General features: G+C 55.0%; 1 protein-coding gene across 1 annotated transcript in view; it reads right to left on the bottom strand.

The window, feature by feature from the left end:
- The window catches only part of PLXNB3 (plexin B3), a 374,309-nt gene that overhangs the window by 227,524 nt on the left and 127,073 nt on the right, over positions 1 to 19,712 (bottom strand). Inside the window, exon 3 of the mRNA XM_078664580.1 lies at positions 1,165 to 1,303. Within this exon, the coding sequence (XP_078520706.1) occupies positions 1,165 to 1,260 (96 nt within the window). The 5' untranslated portion in view covers positions 1,261 to 1,303. The remainder of the gene's footprint in view (positions 1 to 1,164; positions 1,304 to 19,712) is intronic.

Raw genomic sequence — 19,712 nt, 5'->3', positions numbered from 1 at the left:
AAGGTGGAAGCGAGAGGGCAGGTGAGAGACGGACAGGGAGATGAAATAAAGGTGGAAGCGAGAGGGCAGGTGAGAGGGAGGCGAGAGACGGACAGGAAGATGAAATGAAGGTGGAAGCGAGAGGGCAGGTGAGAGACGGACAGGAAGATGAAATAAAGGTGGAAGCGAGAGGGCAGGTGAGAGACGGACAGGGAGATGAAATAAAGGTGGAAGCGAGAGGGAGGCGAGAGAAGGACATGGGGTGATATAAAGGCGAAAGCAAGACAGGGCAGATGAAAGGGAGTCGAGAGACGGACAGGGGGAGGATATAAAGGCAGAAGTAAGAAAGACCAGGTGAGAGACGAACTGGAAGATTAAATAAAGGTGGAAGCGAGAGGGCAGGTGAGAGACGGACAGGGAGATGAAATCAAGGTGGAAGCGAGAGGGCAGGTGAGAGACGGACAGGGAGATGAAATAAAGGTGGAAGCGAGGGAGCAGGTGAAAGACGGACCGGGAGATGAAATAAAGGTGGAAGCAAGAGGGCAGGTGAGAGATGGACAGGGAGATGAAATAAAGGTGGAAGCGAGAGGGCAGGTGAAAAACGGACCGGGAGATGAAATAAAGGTGGAAGCGAGAGGGCAGGTGAGAGACGGACAGGGAGATGAAATAAAGGTGGAAGCGAGAGGGCAGGTGAGAGACGGACAGGGAGATGAAATAAAGGTGGAAGCGAGAGGGCAGGTGAGAGACGGACAGGGAGATGAAATAAAGGTGGAAGCGAGGGAGCAGGTGAAAGACGGACCGGGAGATGAAATAAAGGTGGAAGCGAGAGGGCAGGTGAGAGACGGACAGAGATGAAATAAAGGTGGAAGCGAGAGGGCAGGTGAGAGGGAGGCGAGAGACAGACAGGGAGATGACATAAAGGCGGAGGGAAAACAGGGCAGGTGAGGCGGGCAAGAGACTAACAGGGAGATGATATAAAGGCAGAAGCAAGAGGGTAGGTGAGAGGTGGGCAAGAGACGGACAGGGGATGATATAAAGGCAGAAGCAAGAGAGGGCAGGTGAGAGAGAGACAGGCAGGGAGGTGATGTAAAGGCAAGCACCTGGAGAGACAGGCAGATAAGACACAGGAAGAACGAGAGACAGGCGGGCGAGCGACAGACATTCAACGGACCCCCTGGCACTCACCGCTCCGACGGGCGTCCGACGGGTCAGACTCCAGGAAACACCGGTCTTCATAGCGCCGAAGGTTGGCGCTGCGCTCCAAGAGGCACTAGACTTCATAGCGCCACAACTTGACGCTGCATCCTAGGGCACATGGTCCTGTCTGTCAAGGAAGAAAGAAAAGAAGGCTGTCAGGGTCAAAGGGTGAGCTACAGCAACGCGCTTGAAGGGGGGCGGGGTCAAGGGGTGGAAGCTACCCCAATCCACGGGGTTGAGATTTTTTTATTTTAAAAGTTTTATATAGCGCTAGCTTAACCCGTAGGTATCCGAGCGCTTTACATACATCCTGCAACAAGAACAGACGGAAATTGCATTACATAGTAGGCAGGCAGTAAGGAAGCAAAACAAGGAGCACAAAATACAGCATGAAAAATAAGGTGGTTAACACAGTCCGGTCACCAACTATCCGTGTATGTCAAGAGAGAGGAGTCAACTCGGATATTGAAGTCTAGGGTAGTTGACATTGGTCAGGACAGTATTTGTTTAGGAGCTGGAGTTTCAGGTCCCTTTTGAAACATGAGATGGAGGGGTTGCATCTGAAGGCTCGAGGGAAGTGTTCCATATCCTGGGAGCGTTGCCAGAAAACCATCGGTATTGGGTGGTTTTCTTTTCCAGTTTCGGAGGAATAAGAAGGAGTGAGTTGGAGCTTCTTAGTGTTCTGGATTAACCTTCTCTAATCAGTTTGTTATTTAAGTAGTTGGGGGCCGGAGAGTGGAGGGTTTTGTGTGTGATGCAGGCCAGTTTATAGATACACCTCCCTTCCATGGGAATCCATTTGAGGGAGTTGAGAGCTGGAGTGATGTGTTCAAATCTTTTTACTATAGATATGAGTCGAGCGGCCATGTTCAGCACTGCCCTAAGAGGAGCTAGGTGAGCTTTAGGAGTCCCCGTTAGGATGGCGTTCCCGTAGTCTATTTTAGAGAGAACCAGGGATTGAACTACTGTCTTGAGGTCATCGTGGGGTACAAAAGGTTTTAATTTCTTGGTGTTTTAGAGAGAAAAGAGCACTTTTTGCAGAGTTTTTGATGTGAGCCTCCATTGATAGGTTCGTGTCAAGGGTGATGCCTGGAGACAAACTGAGTCGGGTAGGACGAGGGGGCAGTTTAGGGCAACCAGATTCTTGAGCCCCTCTTGGATTGGTCGATGGTTGCTTTTTGGAGAGAATAGGATTAGTTCCGTTTTGTCTGGGTTAAGCTTTAAGTGGTTAATATAGAACCAAGTTTGGATCTCGTTTAGAGTGGTATTGAGGTGTCAGATCTCGCTGGGGGACTTGATTTTGAAATAGATTTGCGTGTCGTCCGCATAAAGGTGGCAATTCACTCCGGCTTTTATCAAGATGATTGTGAGGGGCTCCATGAAGAGATTGAAGAGGGACGGGGAGAGGATCGAGCCTTGTGGGACCCCAAGTGTTACTTTGGTTGATTTCGAGAGACAGGAGTTGATTTTAATTTGTTGCGAGCAGTGTTGAAGGAAGGAGGTGAACCCTTTTAGTACAGTACCAGTTATGCCGGAGCGCTTCGACAAAGTCTCCAGAAGCGCTGGTGGATTTACGGTGTCGAATGCCGCAGATAGGTCAATAAGGATGAGAAGGCAGGCATCACCTTCACCTAAAGCCCTGTGAATATAGTCAGCGATGTTGAGCATAGCTGTTTCCGTGCTACAGCCTTTCCTGAATCCCGATTGAAAGGTGTCGAGGAGGTTGAACTCATGGCAGATCATGCACATTGCCTGCTCGTAGTGGCTCCTGCGAGTCCCGCAACACACTCAATCATTGTGTGGTCCTGGGCAAATCACTTTACACTCCAGTGCTTCAACCTGTAAACGTGTGCGTAATGCAAGGGTGTGTAACGAACAGCCGTTGCAGAGGTGGTCAAAGATTATAGTCAGGCCTGGATTGAGGTGCATCACCACAGCTGTGTGTAAGGGGGTGACGAGGGGAGTTATAGGGGTACACCGTAAAAGCTGCGTGCGCGCCAAGATTGAGGGGGCATCACCACAGCTGTGTGTGTAAGGGGGTGACGGGGGCACTTATTGGGGTACACCGTAGAAGCTGCATGCGCGCCTGGTTTGGGGTCACTGCCGCAGCTGCGTGTACTGGGGGGGGGGGTCAGTTATAGGGGTACACCGTAGAAGCTGCGTGCACGCCTGGTTTGGGGTCACCGCCACAGCTGTGTGTACTGGGGGGGGTTCAGTTATAGGGGTACACCGTTGAAGTTGCGTGCGCGCCTGGTTTTGGATCATCACCACAGCTGTGTGTACTGGGGGGGGTTCAGTTATAGGGGTACACCGTAGAAGCTGCGTGCGCGCCTGGTTTGGGGTCACCGCCACAGCTGTGTGTACTGGGGGGGGGGTTCAGTTATAGGGGTACACCGTAGAAGCTGCGTGCGTGCCAGGGTTGGGGTCACCGTCACAGCTGTGTGTACTGGGGAGGGGGTTCAGTTATAGGGGTACACCGTTGAAGTTGCGTGCGCGCCTGGTTTGGGGTCATCACCACAGCTGTGTGTACTGGGGGGTTCAGTTATAGGGGTACACCGTAGAAGCTGCGTGCGCGCCTGGTTTGGGGTCACCGCCACAGCTGTGTGTACTGGGGAGGGGGTTCAGTTATAGGGGTACCCCGTAGAAGCTGCGTGCGCGCCTGGTTTGGGGTCACCGCCTCCACAGCTGTGTGTACTGTGGGGGGGTCAGTTTTCGGGGTACACCGTAGAAGCTGCGCGCGTGCCTGGTTTGGGGTCATCACCACAGCTGTGTGTACTGGGGGGTGGGTTAGTTTTTGGGGTACACTGTAGAAGCTGCGTGCGCGCCTGGTTTGGGGTCACCGCCTCCACAGCTGTGTGTACTGTGGGGGGGTCAGTTTTCGGGGTACACCGTAGAAGCTGCGTGCGCGCCAGGGTTGGGGGGCACCAGAAGAGCAGAGCTCTGGTTCGGCTGCCACTGCCCTGAATGCCAGGCTTGTCCGGGCCAACTGTGGGGGCTGAAGGCTGCCACTGTTTGGGGCCCGGTGACCCCTGACCCCTCGTGACTCCGCTCTGGCGCTGCTAAGAAGGGGCCATTATGTGGCGGCGGTGTCCTCTGCGTGCCCACTCTCAAGGGACCCCATGATCACAGCCGGTGCCAGGCTCCCGTGCCCGCCCAGGCCCCTCACAGCACAGACCACCCCCCACTCCACAGTCACCAGGAGAACCCCCCCCCCCCCCATCACTTCAGGAGGCAATAGCGCCCCAAGACCCGCCCCCCTTCCAGACTCACCCTAGTACAGGCGAACTTACAACCCTCCCTAACCACCCCACCTCTCGGTACAGGACGCAGTAGCGCCCCAGTCCAGGAGCCTTCAGACCACCCACAACCCAGGAGCCGCGCGACCAGCAACAGAGCTCCCGCGACCAGCAACAGAGCTCCCGCGACCAGCAACAGAGCTCCCGCGACCAGCAACAGAGCTCCCGCGACCAGCAACAGAGCTCCCGCGACCAGCAACAGAGCTCCCGCGACCAGCAAAGGTGACCAGCAAGAGAGCTCCGGTGACCAGCAAGAGAGCTCCCGCGACCAGCAAAGGTGACCAGCAAGAGAGCTCCGGTGACCAGCAAGAGAGCTCCGGTGACCAGCAAGAGAGCTCAGGAAGAGAGCTCCCGCAACCAGCAAGAGAGAGAGCTCCCGCAACCAGCAAGAGAGAGAGCTCCCGCGACCAGCAAGAGAGCTCCCGCGACCAGCAAGAGAGCTCCCGCGACCAGCAAGAGAGCTCCCGCGACCAGCAAGAGAGCTCCCGCGACCAGCAAGAGAGCTCCCGCGACCAGCAAGAGAGCTCCCGCGACCAGCAAGAGAGCTCCCGCGACCAGCAAGAGAGCTCCCGCGACCAGCAAGAGAGCTCCCGCGACCAGCAAGAGAGCTCCCGCGACCAGCAAGAGAGCTCCCGCGACCAGCAAGAGAGCTCCCGCGACCAGCAAGAGAGCTCCCGCGACCAGCAAGAGAGCTCCCGCGACCAGCAAGAGAGCTCCCGCGACCAGCAAGAGAGCTCCCGCGACCAGCAAAGGTGACCAGCAAGAGACCAGCAAGAGAGCTCCGGTGACCAGCAAGAGAGCTCCCGCGACCAGCAAGAGAGCTCCCGCGACCAGCAAGAGAGCTCCCGCGACCAGCAAAGGTGACCAGCAAGAGACCAGCAAGAGAGCTCCGGTGACCAGCAAGAGAGCTCCCGCGACCAGCAAAGGTGACCAGCAAGAGACCAGCAAGAGAGCTCCGGTGACCAGCAAGAGAGCTCCGGTGACCAGCAAGAGAGCTCCGGTGACCAGCAAGAGAGCTCCGGTGACCAGCAAGAGAGCTCCCGCGACCAGCAAGAGAGCTCCCGCGACCAGCAAGAGAGCTCCCGCGACCAGCAAGAGAGCTCCGGTGACCAGCAAGAGAGCTCCGGTGACCAGCAAGAGAGCTCCGGTGACCAGCAAGAGAGCTCCGGCGACCAGCAAGAGAGCTCCGGCGACCAGCAAGAGAGCTCCGGCGACCAGCAAGAGAGCTCCGGCGACCAGCAAGAGAGCTCCGGCGACCAGCAAGAGAGCTCCGGCGACCAGCAAGAGAGCTCCTGAGACCAGGAAGAGAGCTCCTGAGACCAGGACGAGAGCTCCTGAGACCAGGACGAGAGCTCCGGTGACCAGCAAGAGAGCTCCGGTGGCCAGCAAGAGAGCTCCTGTGACCAGGACGAGAGCTCCGGTGACCAGGACGAGAGCTCCGGTGACCAGGACGAGAGCTCCGGTGACCAGGACGAGAGCTCCGGTGACCAGGACGAGAGCTCCGGTGACCAGGACGAGAGCTCCGGTGACCAGCAAGAGAGCTCCGGTGACCAGCAAGAGAGCTCCGGTGACCAGCAAGAGAGCTCCGGTGGCCAGCAAGAGAGCTCCGGTGGCCAGCAAGAGAGCTCCGGTGGCCAGCAAGAGAGCTCCGGTGGCCAGCAAGAGAGCTCCGGTGGCCAGCAAGAGAGCTCCGGTGGCCAGCAAGAGAGCTCCGGTGGCCAGCAAGAGAGCTCCTGTGGCCAGCAAGAGAGCTCCGGTGACCAGGACGAGAGCTCCTGAGACCAGGACGAGAGCTCCGGTGACCAGCAAGAGAGCTCCGGTGACCAGGACGAGAGCTCCGGTGACCAGCAAGAGAGCTCCGGTGACCAGGACGAGAGCTCCGGTGACCAGGACGAGAGCTCCGGTGACCAGGACGAGAGCTCCGGTGACCAGGACGAGAGCTCCGGTGACCAGGACGAGAGCTCCGGTGACCAGGACGAGAGCTCCGGTGACCAGGGCGAGAGCTCCGGTGACCAGGACGAGAGCTCCGGTGACCAGGGCGAGAGCTCCGGTGACCAGGGCGAGAGCTCCGGTGACCAGGACGAGAGCTCCGGTGACCAGGACGAGAGCTCCGGTGACCAGGACGAGAGCTCCGGTGACCAGGACGAGAGCTCCGGTGACCAGGACGAGAGCTCCGGTGACCAGCAAGAGAGCTCCGGTGACCAGCAAGAGAGCTCCGGTGACCAGCAAGAGAGCTCCGGTGACCAGCAAGAGAGCTCCGGTGACCAGCAAGAGAGCTCCGGTGGCCAGCAAGAGAGCTCCGGTGGCCAGCAAGAGAGCTCCGGTGGCCAGCAAGAGAGCTCCTGTGGCCAGCAAGAGAGCTCCGGTGACCAGCAAGAGAGCTCCGGTGACCAGCAAGAGAGCTCCGGTGACCAGCAAGAGAGCTCCGGTGACCAGCAAGAGAGCTCCGGTGACCAGCAAGAGAGCTCCGGTGACCAGCAAGAGAGCTCCGGTGACCAGCAAGAGAGCTCCGGTGACCAGCAAGAGAGCTCCGGTGACCAGCAAGAGAGCTCCGGTGACCAGCAAGAGAGCTCCGGTGACCAGCAAGAGAGCTCCGGTGACCAGCAAGAGAGCTCCGGTGACCAGCAAGAGAGCTCCGGTGGCCAGCAAGAGAGCTCCTGTGGCCAGCAAGAGAGCTCCGGTGACCAGCAAGAGAGCTCCTGCGACCAGCAAGAGAGCTCCTGCGACCAGCAAGAGAGCTCCTGCGACCAGCAAGAGAGCTCCTGCGACCAGCAAGAGAGCTCCTGCGACCAGCAAGAGAGCTCCTGCGACCAGCAAGAGAGCTCCTGCGACCAGCAAGAGAGCTCCTGCGACCAGCAAGAGAGCTCCTGCGACCAGCAAGAGAGCTCCTGCGACCAGCAAGAGAGCTCCTGCGACCAGCAAGAGAGCTCCTGTGACCAGCAAGAGAGCTCCTGCGACCAGCAAGAGAGCTCCTGTGACCAGCAAGAGAGCTCCTGCGACCAGCAAGAGAGCTCCTGCGACCAGCAAGAGAGCTCCTGCGACCAGCAAGAGAGCTCCTGCGACCAGCAAGAGAGCTCCTGCGACCAGCAAGAGAGCTCCTGTGACCAGCAAGAGAGCTCCTGTGACCAGCAAGAGAGCTCCTGTGACCAGCAAGAGAGCTCCCGCGACCAGCAAGAGAGCTCCGGGGACCAGCAAGAGAGCTCCGGCGACCAGCAAGAGAGCTCCTGAGACCAGGAAGAGAGCTCCTGAGACCAGGACGAGAGCTCCTGAGACCAGGACGAGAGCTCCTGTGACCAGCAAGAGAGCTCCCGCGACCAGCAAGAGAGCTCCGGTGGCCAGCAAGAGAGCTCCTGCGACCAGCAAGAGAGCTCCTGCGACCAGCAAGAGAGCTCCCGCGACCAGCAAGAGAGCTCCGGCGACCAGCAAGAGAGCTCCTGAGACCAGGAAGAGAGCTCCTGAGACCAGGACGAGAGCTCCTGAGACCAGGACGAGAGCTCCTGTGACCAGCAAGAGAGCTCCCGCGACCAGCAAGAGAGCTCCTGCGACCAGGACGAGGGGTCAGATGTGGCCAAAAAAGGTCCAAAGAAAAGGCGGCGTCAGAATCAGTGACTGCGCTGGAGTCGAGATGGATCAAACATACCCCAGGCAGCGAGAAGTAATATGAACAGGGACAGGGACATCAAAACAACGGTTGGTATTTTTTTTTTTTTTTAAATAGGCAAGAAAAAATGTAGGTGTTCAGATAGTAAAGGGACAACAAGCGTGACGTGATAAGTGGGCGTGACTTTAAAACATAAACATGGCATTGACAACACACAGGAGAACTCCTCTAGAGTAGAGATTACACAAAGTGTACGGAGTCCTTGTTGTAGGGGGTCGACGGCGTCGATCTCACTTTCTTGTGCCCTGTACTATTCTCTTTTCCAGTGATCATGAAGCGCAGAACGTGTGCACTTGTGCGCTATAGTTACTAATGCCACTACCGCAGCAGAATAGTGAACACGCCGTGCACAGAATGCACGTCCTTGTGCATTGTGTTCTTCTCCGGTGATCATGACGCGCAGAGCGCGTGCCCTTGTGCACTGCACAGCTGCTGCCTCGGTTTGAGATGAAGGGGCCTGTGAAAGGAAGCTCTGGTACTGTAACATTAACCCCAGAGCCCCGCCCCGCCCGCTTCTGAAGTTGAACCCAGGGGGGCCTTCAAGGCGTGGGTGGTGGGGCAAGAGAAGGGCGTGAGACAGCCGCCACCCCGGGATCTCCGAACCCTGACATTTCGGGGAGTGAGACAGAGCCCCATTGACGGGAGAGGGAGTGACGCGGGGTGGACTCAGTGCGGAGGGAGCTGGGGCTGTACAGCCCCCCCCCCCCCACCCACCAACCAGCCAATAGGGTGTCCGCGGCCCATCCTTCCTCACATCCGGTCTGTAGATGCACCCCCGCGTCTGCCTCGGACATACCTCACATATTTCTACTTTCCTTCTCCCTCCCTCCCTCCTGCTGCAGACGGACGGACGGACGGACAGAACCTTCCCAGCCCTCCCTGCTCCAAGGTTGGACTTTCAACTCTCAGTGTGACCGCCTACTCCAGGGGCGGCGAGCCTGGCTCGGCCCGAGGCCCTGTGAGAACCTCGAGCCCTCCACGAGCCGAGCTTCGGTCTGCCTCCCTTCCTGTACCCAGGATGTGGCATTACGGTCAGAGCTGCCCTCTGAAGAGCTGGAGAACCAGGGGTCGAGTCTCGGCATCGGATCCGCACCCTGTGATCCTTGACACATCACATGTTCTCCCCGTGCCTAGAGACCGGATGCGACGGTGTGTAATCCGACTGCTGCTCTTGTAAAACGCTCGGCCTTCGGGTCCAGTGTGCGCTATATAAAAGCGCAGAAAACACACTGGGCCCGATTCACATAACTAACTTAAGACAAAATCCTAAACTTACTACTTTTGGCATTCACAGAAGGCACTTACTCATTTCGATATTCACAGAAGGCACTTACTCATTTTGGTATTCACAGAAGTTAGGAGTCCTAACTTTACGACTCCTAAACTGAGAAAAATCCTAACTTTAAGACTTTCAGTATTCACAGAAGGCATTTAGGAGTCCCAAAGTTAGGAGTCCTAACTTCTGTGAATACCAAAATGAGTAAGTGCCTTCTGTGAATATCGAAATGAGTAAGTGCCTTCTGTGAATGCCAAAATGGTAGTAAGTTTAGGATTTTGTCTTAAGTTAGTTCTGTGAATCGGGCCCACTAAGAGGTCAAAACACAGTTTTAATATCAGGAAAGACAGGTAGATAGCCATTTACTGACTGATTTGTACGATGTGAAACCATAAAACCTGGATATATCGCTTCTTCCCCGCGTAAATTCTGTGATCTTAGGCAAATATTTTTTTCACCAAAACTTTTTTCTTCATTGTGACATAAAACCGCCTTCAACTATGCGAGTTCAAACTGTCAGTTGTGTAAAACTATCCCTTTTAACCCCTTCGCTGCGGCGGCTATTCCGCCGCAGTGCTAAGGGGGAGGCGGTGCCGCGCGGCGGTCCCGTGCTCGTGACGGACCGCTCCATCACCGCCCTAAGGGGAGTTGTGCTTGTGACGGAACGGTTCCGTCACGGACCCGCCCGCCCATTAGAACGTCAGCGCAGGCGCGCAATTTGCGCCGTGCAGGTGCGGCGAGCGGGCCGTGACGGAACCGTTCCGTCACCAGCACAGCCCATCCGAGGCTCGTGACGGAACGGTTCCGTCACGAGCATGGGAGGGGTTAATGAGCGCTCCTCAGTGCAGTGTTATAATGTGTCCTATTCATGGCAAAGCTTTCACAAGGCTCCATCATGTTTTACGTGATGTTTGTTGTTTAATTTACATCACAGATATTTTTAGGGCTCGGCTCGTGAACAGGCTGTAAGATCCGAGCCACACGGTGACTCACCTACCTCTACCCTACTCCTGACTCAGCCCTCCGGTCTCACACTGTGACCTCTGACCCTGCCCTCCAGCCTCATGCTATGACCTCTGACACTGCCCTACAGCCTCATAGGTAGAATTCCAGGTCTTGACCCTCCTCCTCAGGGCACAAGTCCTCAAAAAAGAAGTGGGGGGACGCTGACGTCACAACAGGAAGTGATGTCAAGAAATGTGGCTTCCACCATCAGACACATTGCCTTCCCTCACTCACCCCTTCGATGCGATTGCATCAGAGAAGCCAGCGCGTGAGCAGCGTTCTGAATGAGCTCCGATCTCGCCCCAGAGAGGCCAAAGAGTGAATGTGTGGCACCATTTGCTCCAGTAATCGAGCTCCTGGTAAAATAAGTGGGGGGACGCCGTCCACCCGCGTGGTACCCCGACTCGAGCCCTGCTCCTCCTCATTTCTGATATTTTACACTGAATTTTCGTGCCTCATGCCACCTCCTGCGCTTTCTCACCGCGTACCCGCATCTTGTCCCTCTCCTCCGACAACTCGTAGTTTACAATCACTACTCACAGGAGGTTGTGGACTCCAGAAGTGAACAGTGCTCCAGATGGGCGTTGGGGGCCCTCGTGGAAATTAAGTGAGCCGTTGCCCAGAGTCACATGGTGCAGAGCTGAGCGGCCGCCGGAGCCGGGGATCGAACCGTGAACCCTGTGCTCCGAAGTCAGCTGCCCTGGCCGCTGCACCACACCCAGTGTGTGGGCAATGATAACCCAAGCTTTCCTTTCTGTTGGTTCTAATGCGCCCCTGAACCCCAAGATGCCTCTCCCCTCAGCCGCTCTCACACTCTGTTCTGCTGTGGCGGTTTTAGGCTTCGCCTACCAGACAGCACACGCGTGACCTTGCAGTGGGCTTCCAGCCCGTACACTGCTCAGCATTGGTTGACTTTATGGTCATTCATTCATTTGCTTGCTTCCTAGCCAATGGCTGGCTTTCCTCTCCTTGCGTTAGTCCCTCCCATGGAGCATAGCCTCTACACCATCCCTTTGACTGGTTAAGCTCTCCATGAGAGGGCATGTGTTTTCCAGCTCTTCCCCTCGTGTGCTTCTCCCGCTGCCAGATAAATACCTGCAGCCCCCCAGGGTCCCCGTTACTCTCTCCCTCCTGCACTTCTCCTGTAGCACCCGTGCTGCTCTCTCCCTCATGTGCAGCTGCCTGTCCCGTGTGCATCTCCCCATCCCGGCCCTCCATGTTCTTTCCATCATGCGCTTCTCCTCCACCCCCTTTGATGCTCTCTCATCCAGGTGCTGCTTTTCTCCTCCACCAGAGCGGGGTACAGGGAAAGGGGGGTATCTCAAATTTCCCAACTAAAAAAGCAGTGGGCCACAGGATGAATGTGTGTGTTTGTATTTATATAGCGCACTTCTACCCAGAGGTCTCGTAGCGCTGTATTCATACCGCTGTGGAACCCATCCTGGCCTGTTCTTGTGAGTTGTCCACTCCTGCGCACTCCCAAGGTGAAGCCAGGCATCCCAGCGCTCTTGGGGCCGTTGTGGAGATTAAGCAAGCTATTGCCCAGAGTTGCAGAGTGGGACCCATGATTGGAATAGGCACCGAGGCGAGAATTATCAGGTCCGGGGAGATTGAGCCCGAGACCCGCCGAGGCGGGAATTGAACCCTGGTCCCAGGCTAGACCTCTGCATCAGGGTCTGCCGCTCTAACCATTGAGCCACACTTCTGTGTGAGGTGACAGGTTCGGGGTGGACTGTTCCCACGAGGAGCAGGGTCCGTGCTGATCTGTATCAATCGGCCTCTGGGGCTGGTTGAATTTAGAAGACAGGTACTCACTCCATTGCAACTAAGTACTAGGTTCGTTAAACTTAGTCAGCCCCCCCAATCTGGAGTTCGGCGGACTGCAAGCGTTACACCGATGGAGTAAGTTTTAGTCCGTCTGCGTAACACTGTCTCCATTGGCCCGCCCGACAGAGCAACTGCCGTCAGAAGCGAGTTATCCAACCATACGTTCTATCTAGAGCATACCATCAGATTTGTTTTTTCCCCCACTGTCCGTTACCGCCAGGTGTATCCTGGTGGTAAGGGCCAGTGAAGGAAAACGACCCCCTATACAACGGGAGAAACATGCCATTCTGCGGGCTCGTTCACAAACAAATTCCAACTTTGAGAATTTTTTGCACAATTGAAAACTTTGGAAAAGTTTGGCATCAAGCCGTCATGTTTGACAGAGCTGTCCGTCAAACTTTTCCTACATGGTTCCTACCAATGGACAGATGTCCGCGGGGCTGAGAGACGTATCTAAATCTGTCGAGCTGAGAAAATCACATTATCAGGAGGCAGCAGAGTCTCGCGGAGCCACGGGGATCTCTTACTGAAACCTGCCCTCTTCCGTAAGAAGAGAACGTACGACAGAGCTTTCTCTGGATCGGTCCCAAGAATTTGGAACTCACTCCCACCGAGCATTAGAAAAAATCGCGTCCACTTCATCTTTCAAAAAAGAAACCAAGACCTTTTTTTGAGCAAATTCCTCCCATAATAACGATTGACTAGACGCTATTGGTTGCTTTCATGATCACACACCCTGTTAATACTAATCGATCGCGTGTAATCGTCAGGACTTTATATGATGAAAGCACAAATTTTCTCTCTAAAATCGATGCCTACATACGGATGATCGTCTAGCACAATTGTGTCTCTCAAAATGTTGTACGCCTGTTATTGGATTAGGATCATGTCAAACTTACTGTACTAAGATTAAGAATATGTAAATGTGAAGCGCTCCGATACCCTCTTGAGTCATGTCCGGGCCATGTAAAACACTGAACAAATAAATAAATAAAATAACTAAATAAATAAATAAATAAATAAAAGTCCTGTGCGAAAAACAGTGGTTTTGAATACTGTCCGAGGGACTGCCAGTGGTCAGACTGTTTGCAAGCATTCGTCCTATCACCTTTTGGGAGTTTAACTGCCCGTAGTTGCCTGGAAACCTAAGACTGCGGCAGCTTTCCAAGCTTACTGCTGCCAATGCTTGTGCAATCCAACAAGTAGGACGTTTGCACCCACTCAAGGAGAGGTTCCTTTCTTGGTAAACCAGTCCTAAATATAATTTTACATTTTTACGTACCTGATTTTAAAAAAATGAACACGTTAAAACCTCTCACCGAAATTAGGATGGCAAGAAAAACACAGATACCGCAGACTTTACTCCTGGCCCTCAAACCAACCTACTAAGCCAAGGATGTATCTATTGGGGGGTATTACAACACGTTACACCCCCCTTTAAATCAACGGCACTGCCCACCCATCTGCTCCAGCCTCCCACTCCTCCCCTGCACCTATTATCCTGATTTTTTTTATTTTTTATTATGCGCTTTCACACTAAAAAGATTTTTTTTTATTTAGTGATCCAAGTGGAACTTGCTGCCTTAAATTGGTCAATAAATACAAAAAAAATAAGAAAACAGACAAAAATAGTAGTTCTCTCCTTCTGTAGACTCATTCATGCCTGGTGACGCTACCGATAACAGCAGTCAACATCATTGCTCCTTGTTCTTTTCTTGTTGTCGATGATGTGCAGGATTGGCAAAAATCATTTTCCTTTTTGCCAGTTCTGCACAGCATCGGCAAAGTGCATTGGCAAAACCAATATTCTCAGGAGGCAAGACCTACTGACTTTGCCAATGCTTGTTGTGTATTGTCACCTTTGCCAAATAGTTTGCCTCTTGGTGGAACTGTCGGGTGAGGGGAGCAAGAGAGCAGAGGGAGGCTGGAGAGGGTGGGAGAGGAGAAGAAAGGCACTAAAAGAAGGTGAGAACAACGAAGGGGATAGGGAGAAGCGGCAGCGGCGGCTCCTCCTTCAGGGTGGAGGGGCACCGCCCCACTGCTCTCTGACCAGTGAGTAAAGGAAAAATAAATATGATAATAAAACATGTTATGTTACTTTTCCTTGCTATGCCTGGTATGCCGATTCAAGGGCAGGTCCGTTTTGTTCTTGCTATGCCCAGTATGCCGAATCAAGGACGGGGCGGGCCATTTTGATTGACGCTGGGAGGAGTGGTAAGCACAGCTACAAGTGCGCATGTCTGTTTGGCCGGCCGTCTTAAGCTGCCCAAACAATACATACGCAGTGAGGTTTGTCCAATCCAGCTGTATTCCACAGCCGGGTGGAGAAACAGCACGGACTCCCTGTGTCTGAGCTAGTGTTAAACCAGCTCGCTCAGGCCAATCCCCACGCTGCTCTCTTGCTAGGTGTAGCATGAGAGCAGCGTCTGGATTGGATGGGGATTCTGTGAGGTGTCCCAGGGACTGCTGGGAGCAGGAGAGCAGAGGAGCACTGAGGCATGAGGCGACCAGCAGCATGGAAAGTATTATTAATTAATTTGTAACCCCCCCCCCCCGCACTCTCCCTCAACCACTTCCCCACCACTTTCGGTTTATATTGGCTATACCTGAGAAGCATGTGATCGAGAGAACATAACATAACAGGTGTATTTGTAAAGCGCACGATTACCCGTAGGTGTCCGGGCGCTGAATAACAGATGTATATTGTTACCCAACTCAATGGTACTCATTTTATCGACCCAGATGGATGAAAGGCTGAGTGGACCCGCCGGGATTGGAACCTGTGACCATGAGGTCGAACACAGGCCCCTGCAGTGGCTGCTTTAGTCCACTGAGCCACCAGACCTGGTGAGAACAACACGATGGAAAGCAGGGGCAGGGTAGTTTAGCAGGAGGAGAAACACACAAGAGACAGTGGCATGTGATGGAGAGAGTGACGCAGATCAACTCGCCCAGCGACTCTTGCCTCCACACCCTCAAACTCCTCAACGAAAGATTTCGGAAAGCTACCGCTTAACATCCCACTTCTTCTGGGGCTCAGTTTGTTTACTGTGTGGGGGACACTGAAGTCACAAACAAACACGGCTTGACATGGGTGGCAGTCGGACCGACACATCTCCAGGCAGCTCCGTGTGCAAGTTGAATAACATGGCTGACATGATGGACCTCTGAGGGTCACTGCACAGTACTGAGCCAGGGGTGGGGGAGTGCCCCAACCCACCTCCTGGCAGGTACAGCAGCCAGGGGCTCTAGCAGAGCACCCAGCTATCAAGACCTGAATATATGTGGATGCAGCTCTGCTATGGAATTTGTTCTTTCCTTCTGCACATACACACAGGGTGCATGGGACGAGAGAGGCATGTGCAGGAAACACACATGGAACTGACTTATAACAAAATAATGAGGTGCTTTTAAAATCCAGAACAGCATGGATGTATTCGAACCCCAAACATAGTCATTTCTGCTGAGACTGATTAAGACAAACATTGTTCGAATACCCAATTTGTTCGTTCTGTGTGTACATCTGTTTGAGGATGATAACCGGAACGGAAGCTGGCCTGGATGTCTCAGTGCTTAAAAAGAGTTGCTTCTGTTCCCTTTCTGAGGGCATGTGTGTGGCCTGGAGGTTCACACCAAACTCTCCCCCTCGGAGCAGGGCCTGCCTGTAATAGCACAGTGAGCAAAGGAAGAACTTGAATGCGGCCCAGAGTAATTTCCCGGTGGCTGCCAATAATTCCAGCTCTGCATTCATCGCTTTGTTTTTCTCAGTGGGACGCCTGGAGCGTGCCAGATCGCCTCAGATGTGGCCCTCGTGGTCGCTGCACCACAGGAATGGAGCTGTGTCTCACTGAGGAGGCTCAACAAGCCAAAACCAGAGGGGTCCCTCCTTCCCCATTCAGAGGGGGCGTGGCCTGGCAGTGAAGCAAACTGTTCCTATTGAGGAATCCGTCAATCAGTAGATTTGTAGAGCGCTTCTTGTCACCCGTGAGGGAATCCAGGCGCTGGAAGGGACCAAGAATGATTTGTATCATGTTGGTCCCGGTCTAAAGCTACAGAGTAAGCAAAAAAATGACAGAATGGAATGTAGCCCAGAACGACAATAGAAGCAGCGATGGGTGCAAAAAATCATCCCCTCAAATTTTGTTAGAATTTTTAACTGTTTGCTTGACGTACTTAACCAGTTGTCTGCTTCGAACGTTCTGTGCCAGTGCTGTACGTTTGAAGAAACGAGTGGGGCTGCGTCGGCCAACGGACGTGCGCTACACTACCGAGGGAGTGCTCGCGACGACCGTTGGCTGACGGCAGCAGCCAACGGGTTAAAGGTCAGCGACACAAGAAGCGGCACCTGATTATAAGAGGTGGTCACACCTGCAATACATACCACCTCCTCCCCAAAAAAGACTGACGTCACTATCTTTGTCATCATGATGTATGCAAAAGGAGAGTGGTCATTTTAAGAAAGCATCTACAGGTACTTTCTAATGTCCAGTTGTTAGTGACAGCATCGGGGGCTTCTTGTCCATTCAGTTCCAATGGGTCCCACTTCCTTGACTGTCACCTTGGATGGACACCGTGCAATCAATCAAGACATTTGTAGAACACGCTACTCACCTGTGAGGGTCTCAAGGTGCTGAAAAGGGGGAGGGGTGCGGCTACTGCTCGAATAGCCAGGTCTTGAGGTGTCTCCTGAAGGTGATGTGGTCCTGGGTCAGACGTAGGTGGGCGGGGAGGGAGTTCCATGTCTTGTTGGCCAGGTAGGAGAACGATCTTCCTCCGGTTGTGGTTCTGCGATCCATGGGATGGTGGCGAGGGTGGCGGAGTGGAGCTGGCGAGTTGGAGCGCGGAACGTGAGTCGTCTGTTGAGGTATTCGGGTCCGGCATTGTGGAGAGCCTTGTGTGCGTGGGTGAGGAGCATGAACGTGATCCTCTTGTTGACGGGGAGCCAGTGCAGGTCTCTCAGGTGAGCGGTTATGTGGCTGTGTCGGGTGATGTTCAGGATGGGGCGTGCGGATGCGTTCTGTATGCGCTAGTGTCTTTTCTGAAGTTTTGCTGTGGTTCCTGCATATAGGGCGTTTCCGTTGTCCAACCGTCTGGTTCGAGCGCCTTGGTGACTGTCCTAGTTTCGGTGGAGATCCAACTGAAGATCTTTCGGAGCATACGCAGGATGTTGAAGCATGCGGACTTGATGGCGTTGACTTGTTTGGTCATCGTGAGCGAGGAGTCCAAGTCTGCAGTCACCACCCGCAGCACTTGGCTTCAGAGACGGTGAGGTGGTGCTTCAGAAGACCACAGAGGAACCACCACTGCAGCCTTGAGGTGAACACTCCCGTCATCTGGCTGGGTCATGATGGAGCCTCACATTTTGGGGAAGCAAAACTTGCATGTCTGCTTGGGTGACTCTACCCCAGGCTTCTCTGACGAGTAGCTCATGAGATGCTCCCCCACCCCCCCACACCCCCATCTTAGGTGCTCACCTACCTAGGGCGGTGCAATATAGGACGCGAAGGAGGGTGAACCACAGGCACTTCTTGACCCCCGCCCTCTGGGAGTGGAATCCAGAGCAAGCACAGCCTGGTATGAGGCAGAAAAGCACAAGGCTAAGATCACACACTGTGTCAGCAGGGACTGTGACTGAAGTTCAAGGCTTAGCAGACATCTCCGCCCACCCCCATCCTCTGTGTCACCCATGCACCTGCATCAGGAGTAGGCAGAGATACAGAGGACGCTTTCCTGCTCAGTGGTACTCTTTTCACCCACTCTGGAATGGTGAAATGCGAGCTTAGAAGCACCTGACGCTGGGACCGATGGCTGAGCATGCCCTCGCTGGGGGATCGAAGCACACGGGCCGTGCCCGCGGGCACCAGCTCTCCTTCCGACAGGAGCTGCCCGGGCAGAGGTGGGCAGAGGTGGGCAGAGGCAGGAAGGGCGGCTTCCCGACTTCACACTCCGTGTGTCCTGTCCTGCAGCCGCCCACGGGTCAGTGCGTGCCAGCCGGGCACTCAATGCCCCTCTTTGTCCCCCGCCCCGAGATAAGGCTCCGGCTGGGGGTGAACAATGGGCATCTGTCCATCAGGGGGAACATAACAGACTTCAGAGAATGAGTCATGTGTACAGCTCTGCGTGCCCAAACCCAGCCGAGCCGTGCCAGCGAACCGGAGGCGCCAAGGCCTCGGCCAGCGCCGTGCCAGGCGGCCGGGAAAGGGAGCATCGCTGCTGTGCACAAGCGCCTCGAAGGGCAGGCATCGCTGCAGTGCACAAGCGCCTCGAAGGGCAGGCATCGCTGCTGTGCACAAGCGCCTCGAAGGGCAGGCATCGCTGCTGTGCACAAGCGCCTCGAAGGGCAGGCATCGCTGCTGTGCACAAGCGCCTTGAAGAGGAGGCATCGCTGCTGTGCACAGGAGCCTTGAAGGGGAGGCATCGCTTCTGTGCACAAGAGCCTCGAAAGGCAGGCAGCGCTGCTGTGCACAAGCGCCTACCGCTTCTGTGCACAAGAGCCTCGAAGGGGAGGCATCTCTGCTGTGCACAAGAGCCTCGAAGGGCAGGCATTGCTGCTGTGCACAAGAGCCTTGAAGGGCAGGCATCGCTGCTGTGCACAAGCGCCTTGAAGGGCAGGCATCGCTGCTGTGCACAAGCGCCTCTAAGCGGAGACATCGCTGCTGTGCACAAGAGCCTCGAACGGCAGGCATCGCTGCTGTGCACAAGCGACTTGAAGGGCAGGCATCGCTGCTGTGCACAAGCGCCTTGAAGGGCAGGCATCGCTGCTGTGCACAAGAGCCTTGAAGGGCAGGCATCGCTGCTGTGCACAAGCGCCTTGAAGGGGAGGCATCGCTGCTGTGCACAAGAGCCTCGAAGGGGAGGCATCGCTGCTGTGAACAAGAGCCTCGAAGAGGAGGCATCACTACTGTGCACAAGAGCCTCAAAGGGGAGGCATCGCTGCTGTGCACAAGAGCCTTGAAAGGCAGGCATCGCTTCTGTGCACAAGCACCTTGAAGGGGAGGCATCGCTGCTGTGCACAAGCACCTTGAAGGGGAGGCATCGCTGCTGTGCACAGGAGCCTTGAGGGGCAGGCATCGCTGCTGTGCACAAGCGCCTTGAAGAGGAGGCATCGCTGCTGTGCACAAGAGCCTCAAAGGGGAGGCATCGCTGCTGTGCACAAGAGCCTCGGAAGGCAGGCATCGCTTCTGTGCACAAGCACCTTGAAGGGGAGGCATCGCTGCTGTGCACAGGAGCCTTGAGGGGCAGGCATCGCTGGTGTGCACAAGCGCCTTAAAGAGGAGGCATCGCTGCTGTGCACAAGAGCCTCAAAGGGGAGGCATCGCTGCTGTGCACAAGAGCCTTGGAAGGCAGGCATCGCTTCTGTGCACAAGCACCTTGAAGGGGAGGCATCGCTGCTGTGCACAGGAGCCTTGAGGGGCAGGCATCGCTGCTTTGCACAAGCGCCTTGAAGGGGAGGCATCGCTGCTGTGCACAA

Source organism: Lissotriton helveticus, chromosome 10, assembly GCF_964261635.1.
Source record: "Lissotriton helveticus chromosome 10, aLisHel1.1, whole genome shotgun sequence".
NCBI classification, from domain to species: domain Eukaryota; kingdom Metazoa; phylum Chordata; class Amphibia; order Caudata; family Salamandridae; genus Lissotriton; species Lissotriton helveticus.
This window is presented reverse-complemented; position numbering and strand designations above follow the sequence as displayed.